General features: G+C 36.1%; 1 protein-coding gene across 3 annotated transcripts in view; it reads right to left on the bottom strand.

Annotated features, from left to right (window-relative positions):
- grb2b (growth factor receptor-bound protein 2b) overlaps positions 1 to 19,898 on the bottom strand; it is a 41,593-nt gene extending 21,695 nt beyond the window's left edge. Inside the window, exons 1-3 of one of the 3 annotated variants that reach the window (XM_067381520.1) lie at positions 19,749 to 19,898; positions 18,529 to 18,610; positions 18,293 to 18,443 (exon numbers count right to left, since the gene is read on the bottom strand). In XM_067381520.1, coding sequence (XP_067237621.1) covers positions 18,293 to 18,370 — 78 coding nt within the window. In that variant the 5' untranslated portion in view covers positions 18,371 to 18,443; positions 18,529 to 18,610; positions 19,749 to 19,898. Of the gene's footprint in view, positions 1 to 18,292; positions 18,734 to 19,748 lie in introns of those variants that run through there. The other 2 variants (XM_067381518.1, XM_067381519.1) reach the window with 2 other exon arrangements.
- Between the last annotated feature and the right edge of the window lie 642 nt (positions 19,899 to 20,540).

Here is a 20,540-nt window from a genome sequence, read left to right as displayed (position 1 = left end):
CGTCCAATGAAGAACATCATACATATTTTACAGATTCCGAATGCAACTGCTAAGATATTAGCACTGATACATTTATAGTCGTCTCACACATCTTGTGCGAAGCACTGGCTTTCTGTGCATTACAAAAATATGGATTTTAGACCTCCAAAAAGCTCTAAAACTCTTGATGGATATAGAACATCAGTCTGAAGAGAAATCAAATATTTCATTCAGTGTTTCCACACTTTTTTGGACCAAAATACAAAATTGTTAACCCAATTAACCCCACTTTTTTTAAAATTGCTATAGCACTCAAAAAGAACCATTTGAATTTGAATTTCAAGCCATTTTGGAGCCAACCATACCTAGAAAAATGTATATTTACTATTAGGGATGCTAACAATTAATCGACTATTGATAATTTAGTTAATACAATTTATGAATGGTCGATTAATACAACATTGTACAAGACATGTAATCAATTAGGTAGGCTAGCAATCATGATTTTTTCCATAATCGAGCAGCCCTAGTAACATAACTTAGTAGCCCCCCCCCCACTTTGGATTGAAGAGGTTAAGGTTAAAGATTAATCAATGAATTGACTGTTAAATTTAAACAATCAATGATTATGGTAATTTATGTAAAGTAACAGCCTTATTTACTACATAAATTTCAATCATGGCTTCTCCAGACCTGAAAACTACAACAAGAGGGAAAAAAAAGTTTTCTATGAACATAAGACATTTTGAATTATAAAAATTAAAAGAAAAATGTAAACAACAAAATTTAATATGAAAGCATGTTGTGGAAAGCACTTTGGTGGATATGCGAGCGAATCTCATTAAAAGTTCAAAATTGCAATCTTTAATTATGACAAGTGCACAATTCATCTGAGATCATAAACCAAAGAGCATTTTTAGACAGCTCAGCTGATGTGCGTCTAATCTAGATGAGTTCCTTCTTTCTGCTGGCAGTGTGATTCAAAGCCACAAGACATCGCTGAAAATTTCCATGAGTGTCCATTTTTGGAAAAATCAGAGCTTTATAAAAAACACTGACATCTGATTGTAACAGCCAATGAATGATACTTAATCTACCAAAGATCAAAACAATCTAAAATTCAATTTATACAATCGATAGTCAGTATCAGCTTCTTAAAAGGAAGGTTAGTCAAGCACTATAACAGCCTACAGAAAAAATGGGAAGTTCAAAGTGCTGAACAAACTATGATTGTTCCAGTGTGAACCAAACTAATGAGTTTTCCACTGATAAGACACATACAAACTGTAATCAAAGCACTAGCGTTTAAACCAAGTAGCAACTGCCACATCAACTGCTACCAAATATGTGATTATATTACAGAAAAGGACATGAAAAAAGTGCCACAGTGATCATCTCAACTTGAGCAACATATAATGTCATCATTGCATGTCTGCTTCAGAGAACTCAATGTGGTCATGATGATCTAAAAAATCCTCAGAAATGTGGTCCGTAACCAGACCAGTTGAGAAGACTCTGTTGCACGGAAACAAGGTTATTACCAAACAAATGCCTGAATTAAAAATGGTAAAACAGTAGGAAGAATCCATCTGTTCAAAAAGAACATTTTAACATCCACATGAGGCTTATCGACTAGGACAAGAACTTACAAAGAGTTTTTCTTAAACTGACACTCAGCTTTTAGGTTCATTTTCAGCTTTGGGCTTATAAAAATCGATTTGTAAAGCTAAAAATTATTCTTGGAAAAATCCAGTGGTTCCATGCAGAAGACACTAGGGCTTCACACATTACAGCTTTGAAGCGATTAATGCCTGAAGGGGGGGGGGGGATAAAGTGTTTGAACTCCTTCTCTACAAAAGATATCAACAGCAATGTTACACGAAGCAACTGATAAATACATACAAAGCAAGATGACGCCAAGAATCAAGAAAGTACAAAAAAAATAAAAATAAATCATTATGTAAATTAGAATACAGTAGGGCTGTGCGATTATTCGTAATTAATTTTTTCGATTTCGATTCTGGCTTTCTAAAATTATGAAAACAAGATAATCTACGTAAAATGAGTGTTCCGCTGCCACATTCCACACAGCGCACCATCCTTTCCTTCACAGCAGTGTGCTTTCGTCAAAGACTTTATGTATAGAAAGATGTCCACTATTATTATGAATGGGAGAAATTGCAACACGCAAAATGGCGGAATAAGTCCTGCCTTTAAAAAAAAAAAAAAGAGCCAATTGGCAATTGGTAAAGTCATCGCGTCACTGCAGCGGGTGTTAAAAGCTCCGGTTCCTATAGAAACAGTCAGATGCGCGCTACCTATAGAGATGAGCACATAGGACTGCGCATTAGCTTGATTCGGCCTGAAAAATGCCATTTTTTGTCATGATTCGAGCGTTTAGGAACAAAATTTAGATAGCTGCGCTTGCACGCACGACAGGCTTTTCAAAGATGGCCGACAAATGGAATGACTTGTCTTAAAGGGACTTTGGCCTTCGTTTCTCCCTAAGCCAAACTTAACATCCAAATCAGCCGAATAAGTGAGTGTTGTAAAATGCAGTCTACTGTTGCTAAACTGCGGGACATGTTTGATATTAAACAGTGTTATTAAAAGCATATTAAACCTCGAAAGAGATACTGTTCCCAGGGTGCCTTTCTGTGCATATGCTATGAGATGGGACGAAACGCACATAAGTATACTGTGGGCTACAAATACAAGCCTAAAAAGGTCAAATAACCTACACACAAAAATGTGTAACAGCATATTGGATCCGTGCAGCTCTTAAAGTGACAGCAGCCTAACAAACCTGATGCAGTCATTAATGTTAAACAATTAAAAAAAAAGATAAAATTACTCACTGCTCTTGAATAAATAACCTTTGTGGTTTTAATAAGGATTAGTCTACATTTAATGTATACAGCAGTGTTATTTTACATTTGATTGCTTTATTCGATTTCTGTTGTCTATACCACTGTGGATACCATTGTTAGTACATCTTACTGAAAACCCTACAGCACTGTTTATTTCATTTGTATGTTTGATCTGTTGTATTTATTTGTCTGTAATTTGTTTCTTTGTTATTATATTGCTGACTGTTTACTCGTCTTCTGTAATTGTTTCGAGGACCTTTTACTTACATTAGTTAATCTAGTATTATTTTTTTCCTGAAGTGTCGATAATTAATGACATTTTGCTGATATTTAAAATGGCTCATATCATTAAATAAGACTTTGATCATATCACCTCACCCACCAATTCATGTTAAATAATCTCCATTTCAATATTGACCAAAATAATCGTGATTTGCCATAATCAAGCTGCCCTAGAATACAGTATGTCTTACTATAAGCATTTTCAAAATACAATGGCTCGATTGACAATTGTTTACTAATAACTTCAAGAGAATAATATGTCTCCAATTATCACTAATATTAATTTGGTGAAAAGCAGCTCTACCAATCCATGTTGCCATTTTATGGCTGCGAGAATCACGATTTTGTAAAAACCTCCTGTATTCCATATACACATAATCTTCCAAATACAATAATTTAGAGCAATCATTGCCAAATTTAATTGTGGTTTTCGCTCTTTAACCTTTGAAGTGTTTGTGTGACCAAATAATAACATAATGACAACTTGGAGGTGTGGCATCTAAATATTATATCTAATTCACTTTAATATTTACTGAAAATATAACTGAATATAAATAAACAGTTCACATTATTCCAAGTGAAAAAAAAAAAAAAAAAAAATCATAAGTAGAAGGCACTTGTTGGATACTGCATATCATCACGCTAAAGTGTACATGGTGCTTCCCATGCAAGTTCCCAAACATTTATAATGTAGAAGTTTCAGAGAAAAACAAACTAAACCATCTAAAATAAATGGCAAGACTGAATCTTAAAAAGCAATGGACATTTCCTTTGTGACTGCTGCTAAAACAGAAGACTAAATTTGTCCTTTGTCATTAAAAATTGAACATATTCGTGCATGTAATGAATGGACAGCTTTTTTCAATTACAGGACACAGACAGACAGCCACATTAAACCTTCTGTGACTGTCTTATGCATGAACACATTAACATTTCATCTGCTCACCCCTTTCCTGTCCTTAACCTCAATGTTATTTTAAACATTAAGGACTTTTTTTCCCCTTTTTTTTCTTTTTTTACATAAGCCACATTTTCTCAGTCCAAAGCCACTCAACTACTTAATATCCTTATCTTTCGCTTCTGCTCTTCGCAATAGGTAATGAATAGTTTAAAAGCGAGCTTGGCTTTCAGCGAAAAAGATTCAGAACTTCCATTAAGCCAAAGCAGGCAACTTTCCATTTCCCTTTATTCCATTTTAAGATGCAGTCTTAGGGGAAGTGAGGAAAATCTGCTTTCCAGATAAAAGTATTTGCACATGACAGTTTCCATTAAATGACAGCTTCTTTCTAAGACGTTGATCAGTAATAAGCAAACTTCAGTATTAGTACATGAAGTGGAGAACCTGTCTGTCACAAGTCACTTCAGGGGGATTTCATAGAAGTGTACATCTTAAGTGTGAAGCTGGGCTTATGTTTGCAAAGCGTTTAGTTCCATGATCAATGACATATCCAAGCTCTCACAGAAACCCACAAATAAAAAGCTGTGATTCATTTAAAATGATTTTATTAAATTCAAAATATTTATTTCCTGACAGGCAAAATTAGCCAAATGCTGTGGTCTACAGCCAAATAAAAAGTACAATAAATGTGAAAATATTCACAGTATTCATAATTCTGGTTTATTTTATATCACCAACAAAATTTTGGATGATACATCATAAGTATCCAATATAATGGCTCATACTTGGTTATAATCCACAACCTATATTTATATATATTATAAAAGCTACATCTTACTATGCAAAAACATGCCAACAGATGTGGATTTATTTTCTATTTTGCATGTAAAAATCACAAACAATACCAATGACAGACCGCAGACACACTGTCATCAAAGAGCTGTAATATTTGCACTTTTGGTTTGTTTTTGGCCGTATATTTACAGCTAGATGGATGGAAGTGTGTATCTACCCACTGTAAGAAAAAGTCTATTTTTTGTTGAATTAGGTTTTTAAATGGCACGCATTTGACAAAGCCAAAATGCACCATCTAATTTACCAGAAAAGCTTAGTGGCATGAAACCCTTCCAACAAATTTAAGTGGTTCACGAGCCCTTCCTGACTCAACTAAAATGCATTTCAAGACGGATCCAGCCGTGACTTCATCACGTACAGCTCTGCTCAAATAATGTAGAGGAAGAGACATTTAAATTAGAGTAGGTCACAAGGCCACAGCCTCGCCATCAGTTTGAAGAGCCCCCCTATTGATTACAGATAAAATCAAGGTAAAACCATTGAACCGTTGCTGTCGTTGAGCAAGCAATCAGCCTAAGAGTTTACACAAGCCTATTCCTATAAAGGACCTGCCATTGGCTTCAAACCCTGAGCATACATTAGAAATCAATGTCTTATCAACAACTACAAAACAGATTGGAAATATAAAATGTGACTGGATAATTGGCAGTAAAGAAGTTGCAGTACATTTGTTAAATATAAAGTGATAAGCATATTACAGTTCTAAAAAAAGTGTCCGTAAACACTGCACATCCGGTTAGTGAGGTCTGAATGCGTTTTCTGACCTCACTAACCGGATGTGGAGGGCAGTTGGACATAGTGGTGTTTTAGAGGGAAAAAAATTACATAAATACTGTTCAGTTTCTCACACAAACCGATCGTTTCGTGTCTTAGGACATCAATGTGTCGTCACGAGCCACAGGGTTTAATTTGGATTTGTCTGTGCATGTTTTTTTTTTACTCTTATAGACAAAGTTCCCACTGACACGCATTATACGACTGACAGACAGCAATCGTTGGAGTTAAAAATCATCATTTGTGTCCTACTGAAGAAACAAAGTCACCTACATCTTGGATGCCCTGGGGGTAAGCAGATAAACATCAAATTTTCATTTTTGGGTGAACTATCCCTTTAAAAGGTATAGTTCACCCAAAAATTTAAATATGTCATCATTTACTCACCCTCATGTTGATCCAAACCAGTTTCTTTATTTTGTTGAACACAAAAGAAAATATTTTAAAGAATGTTGGCTACCAGGCAGTTGACAGCACCCATTGACTTCCATAGTAGGAAAAAAAAATACTGTGGAAGTCAATGGGTGCAGTCAACTGTATGATTAACAACATGAGGGAAAGTAAATGATGACAAAATTTTACTTTTTGGGTGAACTATACCTTTATTGTGTAACTGCCAATTTGGTGAAGCTGACTGTGTTCCAGATAAAAGTAATCGTACTTGACAGTAACCACTAAGTGTAAGGGAAGACAGCCTTTTTTCTGTTTTCAGGTAGCACCGATTTCAAAACATTTTTAATATCCATTTAAGCTCCCAAACAGTCAAACCAGAAGCATGTCAGTAGCCTAAATTACATTAATGTATTCAGTCTTAAAGTGACAACAGCCTAATATATCCTTGATTAACATCTGTGTCATTAATGTTAATCAAGCAGCAAAAGACTGAGAAAATCACTCACTGATCTTGACTGAATCACTTTAGTAGCTTTAATAAAAGTTGATGTATACTTAATTTATACAGTACATTTACATTATGCAGTGCCAATGTTTTATTTTTACATTTGATTATTCAATTTCTATGCTATTAGCGGACTACTATACTGTTAAGATCGACTTATATGAAAAACTTAAAGCATTGTTTATTTAATATTTATCTTTTTTCCTATTGTTTGTCATTTTCTTGTTTATATTGCATTACTGACATTTCACTTGTCTTCAATAATTGTAATTTACTAGCGTTAGTCTAGGATTAGTCAAGGATATATTATGCAAATAATAAATTATACACAATGTACATATTGATAACATAATAAAGCAGGATGCATTGTAACATTAAAATATGTTTGTCTAACAGGTAAAAAAAAAAAAAAAAAAAACATTACGCTAACGGAAGTCACACCATAAGCAGTAACGAAGTGCAGTAACAGTGCTTTTTACGTTATTATAAAGTGCTGAAATGAAATTCAAATCCACAATTAAAACGTGTTTCACTTCATATTTGTGACGCCCACCAAACCTGCTGAACCTGCCTGCAACACGACCTGCTCTGTACAGGAATGATGTGTTCAGGATGCTGCTGAGTTGAGGAGGTAACAGCCCCCACCTCCAGATCTAGGGCACAGCAGAAAACTCCAGAACAGGTGGAAGAAACCACAAGCCTGCTGCCATTTCCCTCTGAGATGACGATGATGATGAAGATGATGAGCTTTAGCCCGCCAAGAGCAGCCTGAAGCCACTGATTGTGACTAAAAAGCACTGGCTGCTAATATAATTTCCTGTATTAACCAACTGCAAGATTATCATGTGAACTCCACTATCTGCAATCTGTTGCATCAAGTAAAGCATAAAAAAACCCCTATGATTTTCAGAATCTGATCAGTGCATTATAACATTTAGTTCACTTGTCGGTAACACTTTACTTAAAGCCTTTATGTATAATGCATATGTTATTTATCATGTATGTTATAATGCATTATATCTTTACATAAATAATTGCAACAAAAATTAAATTGCTTCATAATATTTGCAGATTTCATGTTTTAATGCAGTATATTTTATAAAGGCGTGTTCAAGTTTTAAAAATGTGTCTATGAACTAAATCCAGATTTCCACCCTTTAGTGGAATTTAATTATTCATGAAAAATATAATGACATTTCATACTTGTTTATGACATAAATTAACATTAATGAGGAGACCTTCAGACAACAATGGAAGAAACATAAGACATAAGTAAAGTGTCAATAAGAAAGTAACAGTATTTAATAAATTTATGCGCTTAGTATTGACATATCAGTAAGACCTCAAAAGCAAAAAGACTCGAAGATATTACAGAATGTACAGACTGTCATGGTTTAATTTCATCAGTTGCGCAAGACACTTGTTGTTGCGTATTTGTTGCCCGAGGTATTGATTTAGTACCACAGACTGGTTTTGCACAGAAGCCAAATTTTAATGTCAATCCAACCCTAGTATTAACTCCTATTGGTAGCCAAGTTTAAAGTAAGTTGAACTCCACTCAATTTTGTCACATCGCCAAAGGTCTCTGAAATCACCATCTCTCATCAAAAACCAATGACCAATGAGCAAAGGAGACAAGAACAGATGAAATGAGAGGGAAGCAACACAGTCTAATAGCCGACATGCTAAATTCAGCTTGACTAGAGGCCGAGGGCAATGGAGCAGGGGCCTGTTAAATCATGTCTGTCTTTACAGACTCATCTCAAGGAAAAGATCAGAGTGTGTGTCACAGTCTAGGAGGAGAGAGAGAGAGAGAGAGAGAGAGAGAGAGAGAGAGAGACAGATGGAGCGGGAGAGCAAAAGACAACACTTAAAAAACAAATGTAGGCTATTGATGTCAATGCAAATTGCATCAGTCTATTACAGCATCAGCAAACTGTATTTATCACCATTTTCCAGGATTATTTCACCTCATTTCCAAAGATAGAGGCAAATTTACCAAACTGATAAACCAAACTATGTAAAGAGCAAATAAAAGACATTAGCGCACTCTTCATAAAGTATGTGGCAGCTTTATATGGAGTTTAAACACAGGGGACGCTGAATGACAGCTGCTGAAACCATTCTAAATTCACAAGGGAGAAACTGAAACTATGAGGAGGAATGAAATGAAACCTACACAAACGGTGCTGCCAGGTTAACAGACAGCATCTGCAACCACTCATTAGTAAACCCGCGACTGACTTTTGACACATGACCCGATTCAAATCCTCTGATCTTGTTTTTTAGTTAAAAAAAAAAAAAAAAAAGAAAGTGTGACAGTTTTGCTGATCATCATGACAAATAATACAGATAATGACCAATAAATGCAGAACCAATTTTTAATAATAGTTTTATGACTGCTTTTTGGCCCAATAGAAAAATACAAGCATTAGACAACAACAGCATAGCATGAATTATAAATACTGATAATAATATTAATATTTATTATGCCATTATTTTTATTATTGTGTGCAAATTATTATGTGCAAATACGATCTAAACAGTTTCAAATGTATTGTTGGCAGTGTTGCCAAGTGGGCTACTTTAACAGTGTTACCACGGGTTGCTTTTCATGTCCGCAGGTTGAAGTGACCCCAATAATGTGATATTTAGCCTCCAGAATGCCAAAAAAAGCCCAAGGTATGCGTTTTTTACGATAAAAATAGCCCAACCCCAGGTGTATAATAGGGATTTGAATCATCACTGCACTGTAAACCCAAACAGTAATACTAACTTATAAAGATTGAGAACACTAATTAAAGTCTGTTAAATCATTGATGCAACTTACAACAATTACATTTTCTGAACGAGGAGTTTAGTTTTTTTCTGTAGCTCAACATTTGAGTAAACCCTTATACTTAAATTATTATTAAGTCATCCACGTCATGTCGTTGTAAACAGTAAACTTGCAGCAGATTTCAGATTTCATTTCCCGGCATGCTTTGCGTCACACTGTGGAAGGAGAATAAATTTTGAAATTAAGTGTTATTTTGTGTGTTTTTGATCAAGATTAATACAGGGGAAGATTTGTTATCGTTTAATGTTCTGTTATTTTGGTATTTAACAGTGTTTCTGTGATGTTGAAGTTGCCATCATGGTGAGGAGTAGCGCCTGTGGTTAGATTAAGAATGGGCTGTGAAATTTCAAAGCTATAAATAATACTGCATGTTGATTAACAGTTCATGCAAGTAAATAGTGATAGTTTCTTTGATGGTTACATTAATGCATGCTCTTGCTATCTAACATTTAACCGTAAAGATTAGCTGCTAGTTTATCCAATATTTCAATTAAATTGTAATTAGTGAGTTTGTGTAGTACAAAATACATTTCTTAAGTTCTACTAAAATAATCTTTGAGTCGTTTACTTAAATGTTTTGAGTATTCTGAACTTATCGGGTTTTACAGTGTGGTCTCACAATTCAATTCAATTACGATTATCATGTAAATGATTCGATTCCACGATGCGTTCTCAGTTTTCAATATTACTGCACATTAGGGGTGTAACGATACGCGTATTCGTATCGAACCGTTCGGTACGAGGCTTTCGGTTCGGTACGCATTATGTACCGAACAGTTCGTTGGACTAATTAATTACATTTGGAAAATAAAAAAAGTTTGTGAAATATAATGTTACGCTCAACAAGGTAGCCCAATAACCCAAACGACGTAACAGGCAACGCCCCTGACACCCGAAGAAAAAAAAACACCAACTTATACGTTTATGTTATGCTGCGTTCAAACCGAACGCGTCTGGGGCGTCTGATTTAACGTTACATGTGGCTACTCAGGCAGGCGCTCGCTCACTCAGTACGCGCTGAAGGCTCTTTGCAAAATGGCTAATGTGTTTAACACATAGACTGTAAAGGTTTAACAGACCAGAAATAGAAGATCATCCAAATAACCAACAGGTCTGGTGTTTGGGTGCACTTTGGATTCCATGTAAGCTATATAACATTTTCATTTTTTTATAAGGAGCTGTTTTTGTTTTATCTCTTTCGATCGTGAGTTTAAAATATTCTAATCTCCCCCCAGAGTGAGTTTTTTTAATGCAACCATTATTTTAGAACGTTTGCCTTTAATGTTTCCATAGCGACGCGTCTTGCGTGTCACTAGCGCTGAGCGCAGCAACAATAACACTGTATGACAGATGGATCGCTATTATTTTGTTTTTCCTTGTTTATTTAATATATTCACAAACTTGCTTACCATGTTATCAACTATCTGATATTCCGATCCTCAAATATGTGTAAGTGAGTGTGTTTTGTCGTTTAAAAGCCTTTATAAATGATCTTTATCTTGATCTATAACGCGAGATAGGCGCCGCCATCTTAGTTTGCGCTGCAGTTCACAGAGTCCTGTCAGTCGGATTTACAGCAGGTGAATTCATCATTTTCTCCCGAAATATATGCAAGTAAGTGGCTGGTGAACTGGAAGAATAATAGAGTAAACTTTATAGTTACTTAGGCCCATTATGTGTGTCTGATATGAATAAATATCGGCAAATTGTACATGAATGGATTGTTATTGCTCCTTCCACTGATGTCTGACACCAGTGTGCATTTTATGAACTCTAAATATATTGTTTTAATGGTGCTTATGCGTATATAAATGTCTGAAATCTTAAAAGAATGAACATTAAAGAACGTTATGTGGCTGAAAACACTGCATAGTTGTGATAAAACGTACCGAACCGTGACACCAGTGTATCGTATCGAACCAAACCGTGAATTTTGTGAACCGTTACACCCCTACTGCACATGGCAACATTTTTGTCAATGAATACAAGCAGTCAGATATATGAACACCTTTTTTATTTTATCTGCTCCAAGAAAGTACACTTTTACTGAATGTACCAACCATAAAAAAATAAGTCTGAACACAGCATGCGACGGAACATTTAGAACTAATAAACACTAGTAAATACTTAAAGTGCATGAAACTGTTAAGTAGTGTACTTAACTTACAATAACGCTCACACATACACCAGCTCTTATGCTGTAAACGTTAAAATAGTGGGTGCATTGTTATTACTCTCGTGTGTTGTTTCGCCTCCCTCCACCATTTTATGCTAGCGTGAGAAGCACGTATGCGTCGAATGATGTCAGAGAAACATCAGTAGGATATAATCGATTATGATCTACTACTGCATCGATGCAAAATCATCCATGTGTGCATTACAATGTATCGTAGAAACGATTAATTTCAACACCCCTAGTGTATAAGATATTCTGGTCCCCAGATGGCTCAGGTCCCTCCTTCAATGCTTATCTTGTCAATCAAAAATTTGAAGTCTAAATGCTTACAAATCTAATAGCATTACATTCATGCATTTAGCAAACGATTTTATCCAAAGCGACTCACGTTGAATTCAAGGTATACATTTGATCAGTTCATGCACTGCCTGGGAATTGAAGCCAAGACGCTGGGTAACTTATTAACAAGCCACACAATTCAAAATATCACTGTCTGCTGCATTATCAGCAAGACGTGCTGAACTTTAATACTTAGATTTAACTTAGCAGTAAAACCTTTATCTCTACTGTATCATATTCTGAATCACTCAAGAGTACTGAAATAAAACCTTTCCATTCCTTTTGGAAAAAAATGCCCTTGGTTATTTGTATAATAAAGAGTCTGGAGCATAATGACTCATTTAATAGCTGTGCTGCCTGCTATCCCAGGAAGACGCGCACATGGCATGTTTCAACAGCAGTGCAAACCCATTCGTGTCAGCGGGACAACGACCCCTCGAGCAAACGTTCTGACAGACTCCATCTCCATCGCATCTAAGATGACACAGACCAATAAACGGAGCAGTCCTTTTCAATCAGCCTCTGTGTGGAAAATTAAGAATGAATGAAAAGGTCAATTCAAAGACGCTTGGCCTTTCAGCGACAGCTATCAGTCGGTCAATGTTTAATCTGCAATATATTACAAGAGAAACAGCCACTGTTGTCCATTTAAGAAAATCATTCTGCTGGCCAATCAGCTATCAAAAGCAAAACGAGAATAGCAAAGTGAAAATAAAAAGATACAACACTCTGTCTTACAGATGAATTAGAAGTAAATTTAGAAGAAAGACCAAACTGTTCCTCTTACAGTGGTAGAAAGTAAAAACCCCACAAAAGCCCTTGACAAAAATACTTTAATGTCAGTGTGTGAGATCACCACCCCAAATCTAAACCTCCTTATAAGTCTAAGAGGAACGTACCGATATCTTTGGTGTCTTAAAGCTCAAACCACTGTTAAAAGCATGATAGCACTTCATAATGGGTCTGAATACATGCACTTACTCCTCTTGTCTAATGGACCAAACTTCAAACACAAGAGGACAAATACACTGCGGTGCATTATATCTATTCACAGTGTTCCCTACCTCTATGTGTGTCCATCACAAGCTGAAATGGGGGTGGGGTATTAAAAAAAAATATATATATATTTTATAATAATATATAAAAAAACATATTATAAAATGTAAATAAATAATTACAATAAAAAAAAAAAAAACTTTAAAATAAATCTTCTTTACTTTCTAATCAATGCATGATTCAATCAATCAAAATCAATCAAGTATGCTTCATTCAGTTCTGTAATTTAAAAGGATAGTTGTGAAAAATGATAAAAATTAAAATGATCCCATGAATCACTCACCCTCAAGCCATCATGGGTGTATATGATTCTTCCAGATGAACACAGTCAGAGTAACTTATAAAAATATCCAGGCTCTTCCAAGCTTTATAGTAGTAGTAAAAGGGGGCAGAAATTTTGAAATCACCCCATAAGACAACCCATATTTAAAACTTAATTAACTATAATAACTAGCTTCCGGCAGACGGCTGTAAGCATCGATTTTCGACAGAAGAGTAACCTCTGACCCGACGCATGATGAACACTGAAGCGCAGAGGATAGAGCAAAACAAAACACCGGTCAAAAATTAAAAGTCTAAAATGAGAAATTTTAAAAAGAGAAATGTCAGAGGATTTCGATATAGGTGAAGAGGAGCTTGAGTTTATTTCCCAAGCTTATGTTGTTTGAACATTACAGGCGTCTAAGGTTACGATACTGTGTCATACTGTGTCATCCTGTGTCATACTTCGTGTCAGAGGGTTACTCATTTGGCGCAAGTTGACTTGCACAGTCTGTGTACGGTCATCCGCCGGAAGCTAAGCTAGTTATTTTACTTTTTAAGTCTTAAGTCAGAAGGCCTTTATTAACCACCTGGAGCCATATGGATTATGTTTTATGATCAATGGATGCATTTTTAAATATATCTCTGATTGTGTTCGTCTGAAAGTAAATCAAGGAATAACTATCCTGGGTGAACTATCCTTTAATAGTAAACATGGACACAAACTAGTCAAAAGTACACAATTATGCTCACAAAACACCTGCCATAGACAGCATAAATGTCCATTTTACTCCCTGTGAAAAAAATAACACGCTGATATCAGCCAGACTGATGAATTGGTTGAGGTTTGGCTATTTTGAGATTATCAGGCAGTTTCAAAATCTACTGACATCCTTGTTAATGAATAAGGTTTTAATACACAACACATTTCTGTGGCTTAATATTGTATTAGAATAAATGTGCTTACATTTGACCATTTTGTATTTCACATTTATTGTAATTATCTTGCATTATTTATCAGACACTCTGCTCTCATGATATCAATATCAGCCTTTGGCAAACCCATATAGATTGAGCACTAAAAAGAGTCATAAAACAGCATCATAAGATGAAGCTCATTTGGCTATTGCATCAGAAAAGAAACCCAGACAAAATGACTTGAGCATGTTCACCACTGAAACCTCAGTCTGTGACGATTTAAGGTACAGTAATAAGGGTCAGACTAGATCTACGGACCGAGAGATAACCTGTGGGTTTTCAACATAACCAACATTTTCAGCCATGTCGATGTTATACTAGATCTACATGAGAGGATGACGAGCTCAAAGATAAGGAAGTCGAGAAGTTCTTTAAAAAAAAAAAAAAAAAAAAAAGATGAACTGCACATGTACCATTGGCCATTACGAGGTACTTAAGCTGGAGACACTTTGCTTAAGCACACAGAAATCTAAGGCTACATAGCAAATGCACTAAAACCCACTCAGAAGACCTTAGCAGCTGCAAAGCATCACCGTGACAACCACCAAGAACACCGTTACATTGTGGTGGTGACTTTTGCATATGCAAACACCCCTAACATTTTCATCATAAAATGTAAATCTAGTATAAAATAAAATGCTGACAGCAGACAATAAATATACCCGCTCTCTCTTCTGGATATTTTATCACCCTTGCTGACTTATGGTCTATTTTTTGCACACTCTGAAGAATCACTTCCTCATCAAATCAGAGAAAAAAACAAAACAAGAAAGTATTCACAAATGTGCACAATAGTGACCACCAAATGGCGATCTCCCCTTTTTTCTTACATCAGACTGGAGGAATTGTGGGAAGTGGGTAGATTTGGAGCCAGTCAGTGCTCTAAACTCATGACCTTTGCAATGATAAAGTAAGTAACTTGATGTCTGTGCACAATGTTACACCAAACTGCTATGGTTGTTGGGGTAGTGTGAACTACCCTATAAACACGGCAATAAAACTTGTCAGACAGATCCAGAACATTCGGACGCACAGGGCCGAACACTTATCTTGCAGTTTGTTGATGAGATTAAGCAAACTTTGTTTTTACAGACATCGTTGCGTCATTGTGACTGATGCAAAAAAGAAGTAGTACTCTTCCTGATGCAATTCGGATGACAACATTTGAAATTACTTGGGATGGTTCAGCCAAAAATAAAAATTCTCTCATAATTCTAAACCTGTCTGACTTACTTGGAACACGATATTCTGAAAAAGTGCTTTTTTTGTCAATAGAATGAAAGACTTCCAGTGAATGGACAAAACCACTCATATTTTGTGTGTTCCAAAGAAAGAAGTCAGTCATACAGGTTTGAAATGGAATAAGGGCTTGTAGATATACACAATATTCATTTATAGGTGAATGCCTGCTTGTGTAGATGGTTCTTCTACTTGCATATAAGGTAGAGGCGGCTATGATTTCTGTGATGCAGAAAACCGACAGAATCGCGGAATCCAGTCATAATAAAAGAATTTACTGTATAACACGGAATGTCAACGAATGTGTAAAATTTGATGAATAAATAAGAAGTCAGTACACTTAAATCAAATCGCGAGAGTCTGTGAATATTAAACCGCAAAAAAAGACTACTTAAATATGAATTCTGCATGTGTGTCTCTGTGTGAATGAATTGCTGCAGATGTGCGGTTTCATTTACCACGTGACGCTCGTGGTGTTTTCAGCCTCTGCCGCCTCACTATATGAAGACATGAACGCATGAACTTCATCTTCAGAGCCACTCGGAAAGTCACTTCATGAGCATTTTAACGTATTGTCATATCATGAACACACAGAAACTCAAAAGGTCTTCACGTTAACCCGTCAAAATAAAAGTTTGATTAACTTAAAGAAATTGTGACAAATATATAACTGTTGTACAGTAGAACTGAGCTACGTCTCAATGGAATAATAATACTAACACTAATAACAATGACAATTTATTATGAAAACTATTTTTTAAAGGAATAATCACAATTTCTCTTTCATGTTTTAATTTTAAAGCAAAGTTGTGCAGCACTTTGTTTGACAACAAAAAGTTTGATTAATGTCATATGATTAAAAGATAAATTAAAGTTTTATGCCTTCATTTGATTGCCAGAAAAATTTAAAAACAGAATTTCTAAAAAAAAAAAAATAAATAAAAATCATAAGGCCCAAAAAAAAAAAAAAAAAAAAAAATTAGTTTGTTAAACTTTTAATGAATTGTTGTTAAATTGTATAAGATTCAGGACTTCCAATTAATTATACATGCTTTTTGATTGCTAAAATTTAATGTAACCATTAACATGGAGTCCAAAAAATTCAAACGAGGAAAAAAAAAGAAAGAAAAAAAAAAAAAGGAATCCAGAAATATTAAAACAGAAAAAAACGGAACTGATTTCATAGAGCCCTAATAAGGCATAAAAGGGACTAAATAAAGTCAGGTCTTTGCATGTAATCAAAATAAAGCATGCATGAGAACATTCATAATTGCTCGTTGAATTATCTCATTACTGCCCTGTTGTTCTGCATGCATTACCCAACAATATAATCTAAAATTGAGGGAAAAAAGCCCAGAGGAACAATCCAATGCCATAATCCTGCCCAATGTCATCCGCTTTCTTCCTCACCACTCCAGGACAGGGTTCATTTAGTGACTCTGCCATCCCATCACAAAGACAAAGACCTGAGGATACTCTCAGGCAGTAATCATATCAAAAGAATGATGTTGTAGACGTGCTTATGACAGGCTTATACATGCATGATGCACGAACGATGCCCCCAAACTCAACCTGAAGGATTAGAATGATTGCGTTTAAATCTCAGAGCACTTGAGTACAAGCCCTTTCCTCCACACATCCGATATGTTGCAATCCAGCTCAAAGAGGGATGGCTTGAACTCTCCTTAGGGAGAGAACGAAAGAACGCGGCTTTGCATAAGCTGGACAGCGACATACAGCTGTGAGGTCTGGCCGGATTAACAGATGCTGCGCTTGAGATTAACATTCAGACGCAAGAGGAAAGAGAAATGATGTGCTTGCGTAAACGGACATTCTGAGAAGCTGCTGTTTTGATGGAAGAAACTATACTGATATCACAAAACAGATATTAGAAGAGAGGAAATAATGACCTTGAAACGCACAGGAACTAGTCAATGAAATCAACAAATGTCTCTTTTTTTGTTCATTCGTACCCACAAATGCTCTAAAATATCTACTTAGCTTCTCAGTTTCAACTTGTTTATGAAACAATGAAACTTGTTTATGTGGAAATATTACAAGTCTGTGAACAGGACGTTAAGATTGCATGCTGTAATGTCAGCAAAGGAATAGTAAAAGGAAAAGTTAATCATGAAGGAACTACAGCGAAGATGTTCAGCACAACAAATTTGATCTATATTATATATTAATATATATATTAAGAAGCGAACAAACGTTGGTCTATTGACACAAATAAGAGCCGCACAAAACGGCATGCTGAAGTTTAAACTTTTTTTTTTTCCAAAAATTGGGAGATAAAAAGTCACAATTACCCTTTAATTGAGAAACAAGCTTTCATTTGATTGGATAACAAATGTTATTTTATGTTTTATGTCATTTTATGTTACAAAGCTAAAATCAGACTATTCTGTTCTTTAATTTAAAAAAAAAAAAAATTAAATGCTGATGCTATATTGTGTTTCTTGTCATTATTTCTTGTCTGTTACTTAAATATATAATGGCAATCAACCCATTTGCTTGTAAAATATCATCAAGTACAATCGCCCGTGAAAAAGCATAATCGGTGCATCTCAACTTAAGATTTTTTTTTTATAGCACTTCCTTTTTTACAATATCAGAATCTACTTCATATAAATGGCAATTATTTCAGGCATGTGAACAGAACATCAAACAATAAAATAAAACTAATCAATAACTAACAAACCAATTGACGTAGATCCAATATAACCTATAAGTGTTGTTTAACTAGTTAATTAGTAATGAGACAATAACACACTTATACCATAACTACATGCTCATGTGGATCTATATTAATAAACAATGACACACTAAAATCATCATGCCTTACCTTCAATACCTCCCCACGTTTAAAACTCAGCTCATCATCTGCAGTTGCTTTGAAATCATACTTGGCAATGGCCTCCATGATTCAGCCTGACGGACAGCTATGTCGTAAGGTACAAAGCAGTGGAAAAAGCCTCCTGATGCAGTTTATATCCCTGTTGTGGACCAGAGGACCAGACAATGAGATCTCAATAGCGATGGTGAGCACAGATCCAAGAAGACACAATGATGTCCACCTGCCTCTCTCGCTCTCTCTCTCTCAGCCTCAGCCCCGCGTCTCTCCCCGCGTCGCGATCCTCACATAAAGATCACGGCGAGAAACCTGTGAACAAATTACACTCTTTCAGAAAATCCGATAAGGCTCGATAGTGTTGATCTAGTGTTCTAGATTGTTCAATGGGCCGCGCCCCACGATACAACTGGCATTAAAACGCAAACGCTCCCCATAAAGAGGAAGGAAACCCGTCTGCTTGACGTCTCAAGCGGCCAATTACGCCTCAAGCGGCGAATTACGCGCCGCAAGCAGAGCGGGCCGTCCAATCAGATTAACGCGTCGAAGATGACTCGGCCAATCAACGCGCTAGAAGGGACGTCAACACCCAGTTGGCGTCGCTCCGTCTGGTGTTCGACCAATAAACGCACAGCGTTGAAAAACGCAAGACTCGATAACGTCATAGCGCTATAGAACGTGCACAGAATAATATTCGTTAAACCTTTGAGCAAATATCAAGGATTGCGCAGACATAAATCAACGAGTAACACAGCTATGCAAACCAGCTGTAACGTATTAACGATATCGGATTTCTAGCGGAGAAAACTGCGTAAAAGACACCGGAAATAGAACCGCTTTAGATTGTATCTAAAGCATATATATATATGTCACTGTACATTTGAATCATATTGATATCCTGCACAGTACGTTACTACGAATCAACAGGTAACGGTTGATAATGACGTGTTACTGCCTAACTGAATGAATGTTGAAACGTTTAGCATCATATGATATAAGTTAATCACACAATGTTTACAACATTCAAATGAAATAAATATTATTGTAAACTGCTATGATTGATAGTGTTTACCATTATACATACATAAAGCTCACTTTTATTGTGTCTAAATATTATAGTCACGTTTTTAAAGTGTTGCTATGCAACTATGTAGCGTTTAAATAATAAAAGAAACATCAATATTTTCAGTGCAGTTCCGAAGGCTCTAGTTAATATAAATCCCGTAAAGTAACTTAAAAACAACATAGGAGACGGAGTTTCTTTTGTCAACTTCTTGTCGACATGTCTAGAAGCATAAAAGCGATGATTTTTTTTGGCTATAAATAATAGCGAATGTTGATAATGTATAGTAAAGCACACAGGCCTTATGGCCTTTGCTCATGTTAACGTGAAGAAGAAAAAAACACTGACGCTGGCAGTCAGAGAAAAACTGAAGTTTCATATACTCACTCTTGTAAACAACTGTAAGGGGCCAATACTCGCTCTCTCGTTTTAATGAACCAGGAATCCACTCCAGTTGGTCTTTAATCGTTGATGAGGTTGAGCTCTTGTACCTCGCCCGACTTGAAATGGTGAAAAATTGCTGTATTTTTCTGTTTATTTCCGTTTCCTCCTTGATACAGCATGTGCAGCTTCCGCCTGCCCCTAGTGGACGAGTTTATACAGTTTTATAATGATGTTCAATAGGCTGCAGCATTGCGCCATCTTCTGGTCAAATAGTGTTTTAATAAATACACCGATCAGGCATAACATTATGACCCTTGTGAAGTGAATAACAATGATTATCTCTTCATCACGGCACCTGTTAGTGGGTGGATATATTAGGCAGCAAGTGAACATTTTGTCCTCAAAGTTGATGTGTTAGAAGCAGGAAAAATGGGCAAGTGTAAGGATTTGAGCGAGTTTGACGAGGGCCAAATTGTGATGGCTAGACGACTGGGTCAGAGCATCTCCAAAACTGCAGCTCTTGTGGGGTGTTCCCGGTCTGCAGTGGTCAGTATCTATCAAAATTGGTCCAAGGAAGGAACAGTGGTGAACCGGCGGCCAAGGTTCACTGATGCACGTGGGGAGTGAAGGCTGGCCCGTGTGGTCCGATCCAACAGACGAGTTTCTGTAGCTCAAATTACTCAAGAAGTTAATGCTGGTTCTGATAGAAAGGTGTCAGAATACACAGTGTATCACAGTTTGTTGTGTATGGGGCTGCATAGCTGCAGACCAGTCAGGGTGCCCATGCTGACCCCT

The sequence above is a fragment of the Chanodichthys erythropterus genome, chromosome 3, assembly GCF_024489055.1.
Source record: "Chanodichthys erythropterus isolate Z2021 chromosome 3, ASM2448905v1, whole genome shotgun sequence".
Classification (NCBI taxonomy): Eukaryota; Metazoa; Chordata; class Actinopteri; order Cypriniformes; family Xenocyprididae; genus Chanodichthys; species Chanodichthys erythropterus.
The sequence above is the reverse complement of the archived record's forward strand: the minus strand, read 5'-3'. Positions and strand labels throughout refer to the sequence as shown.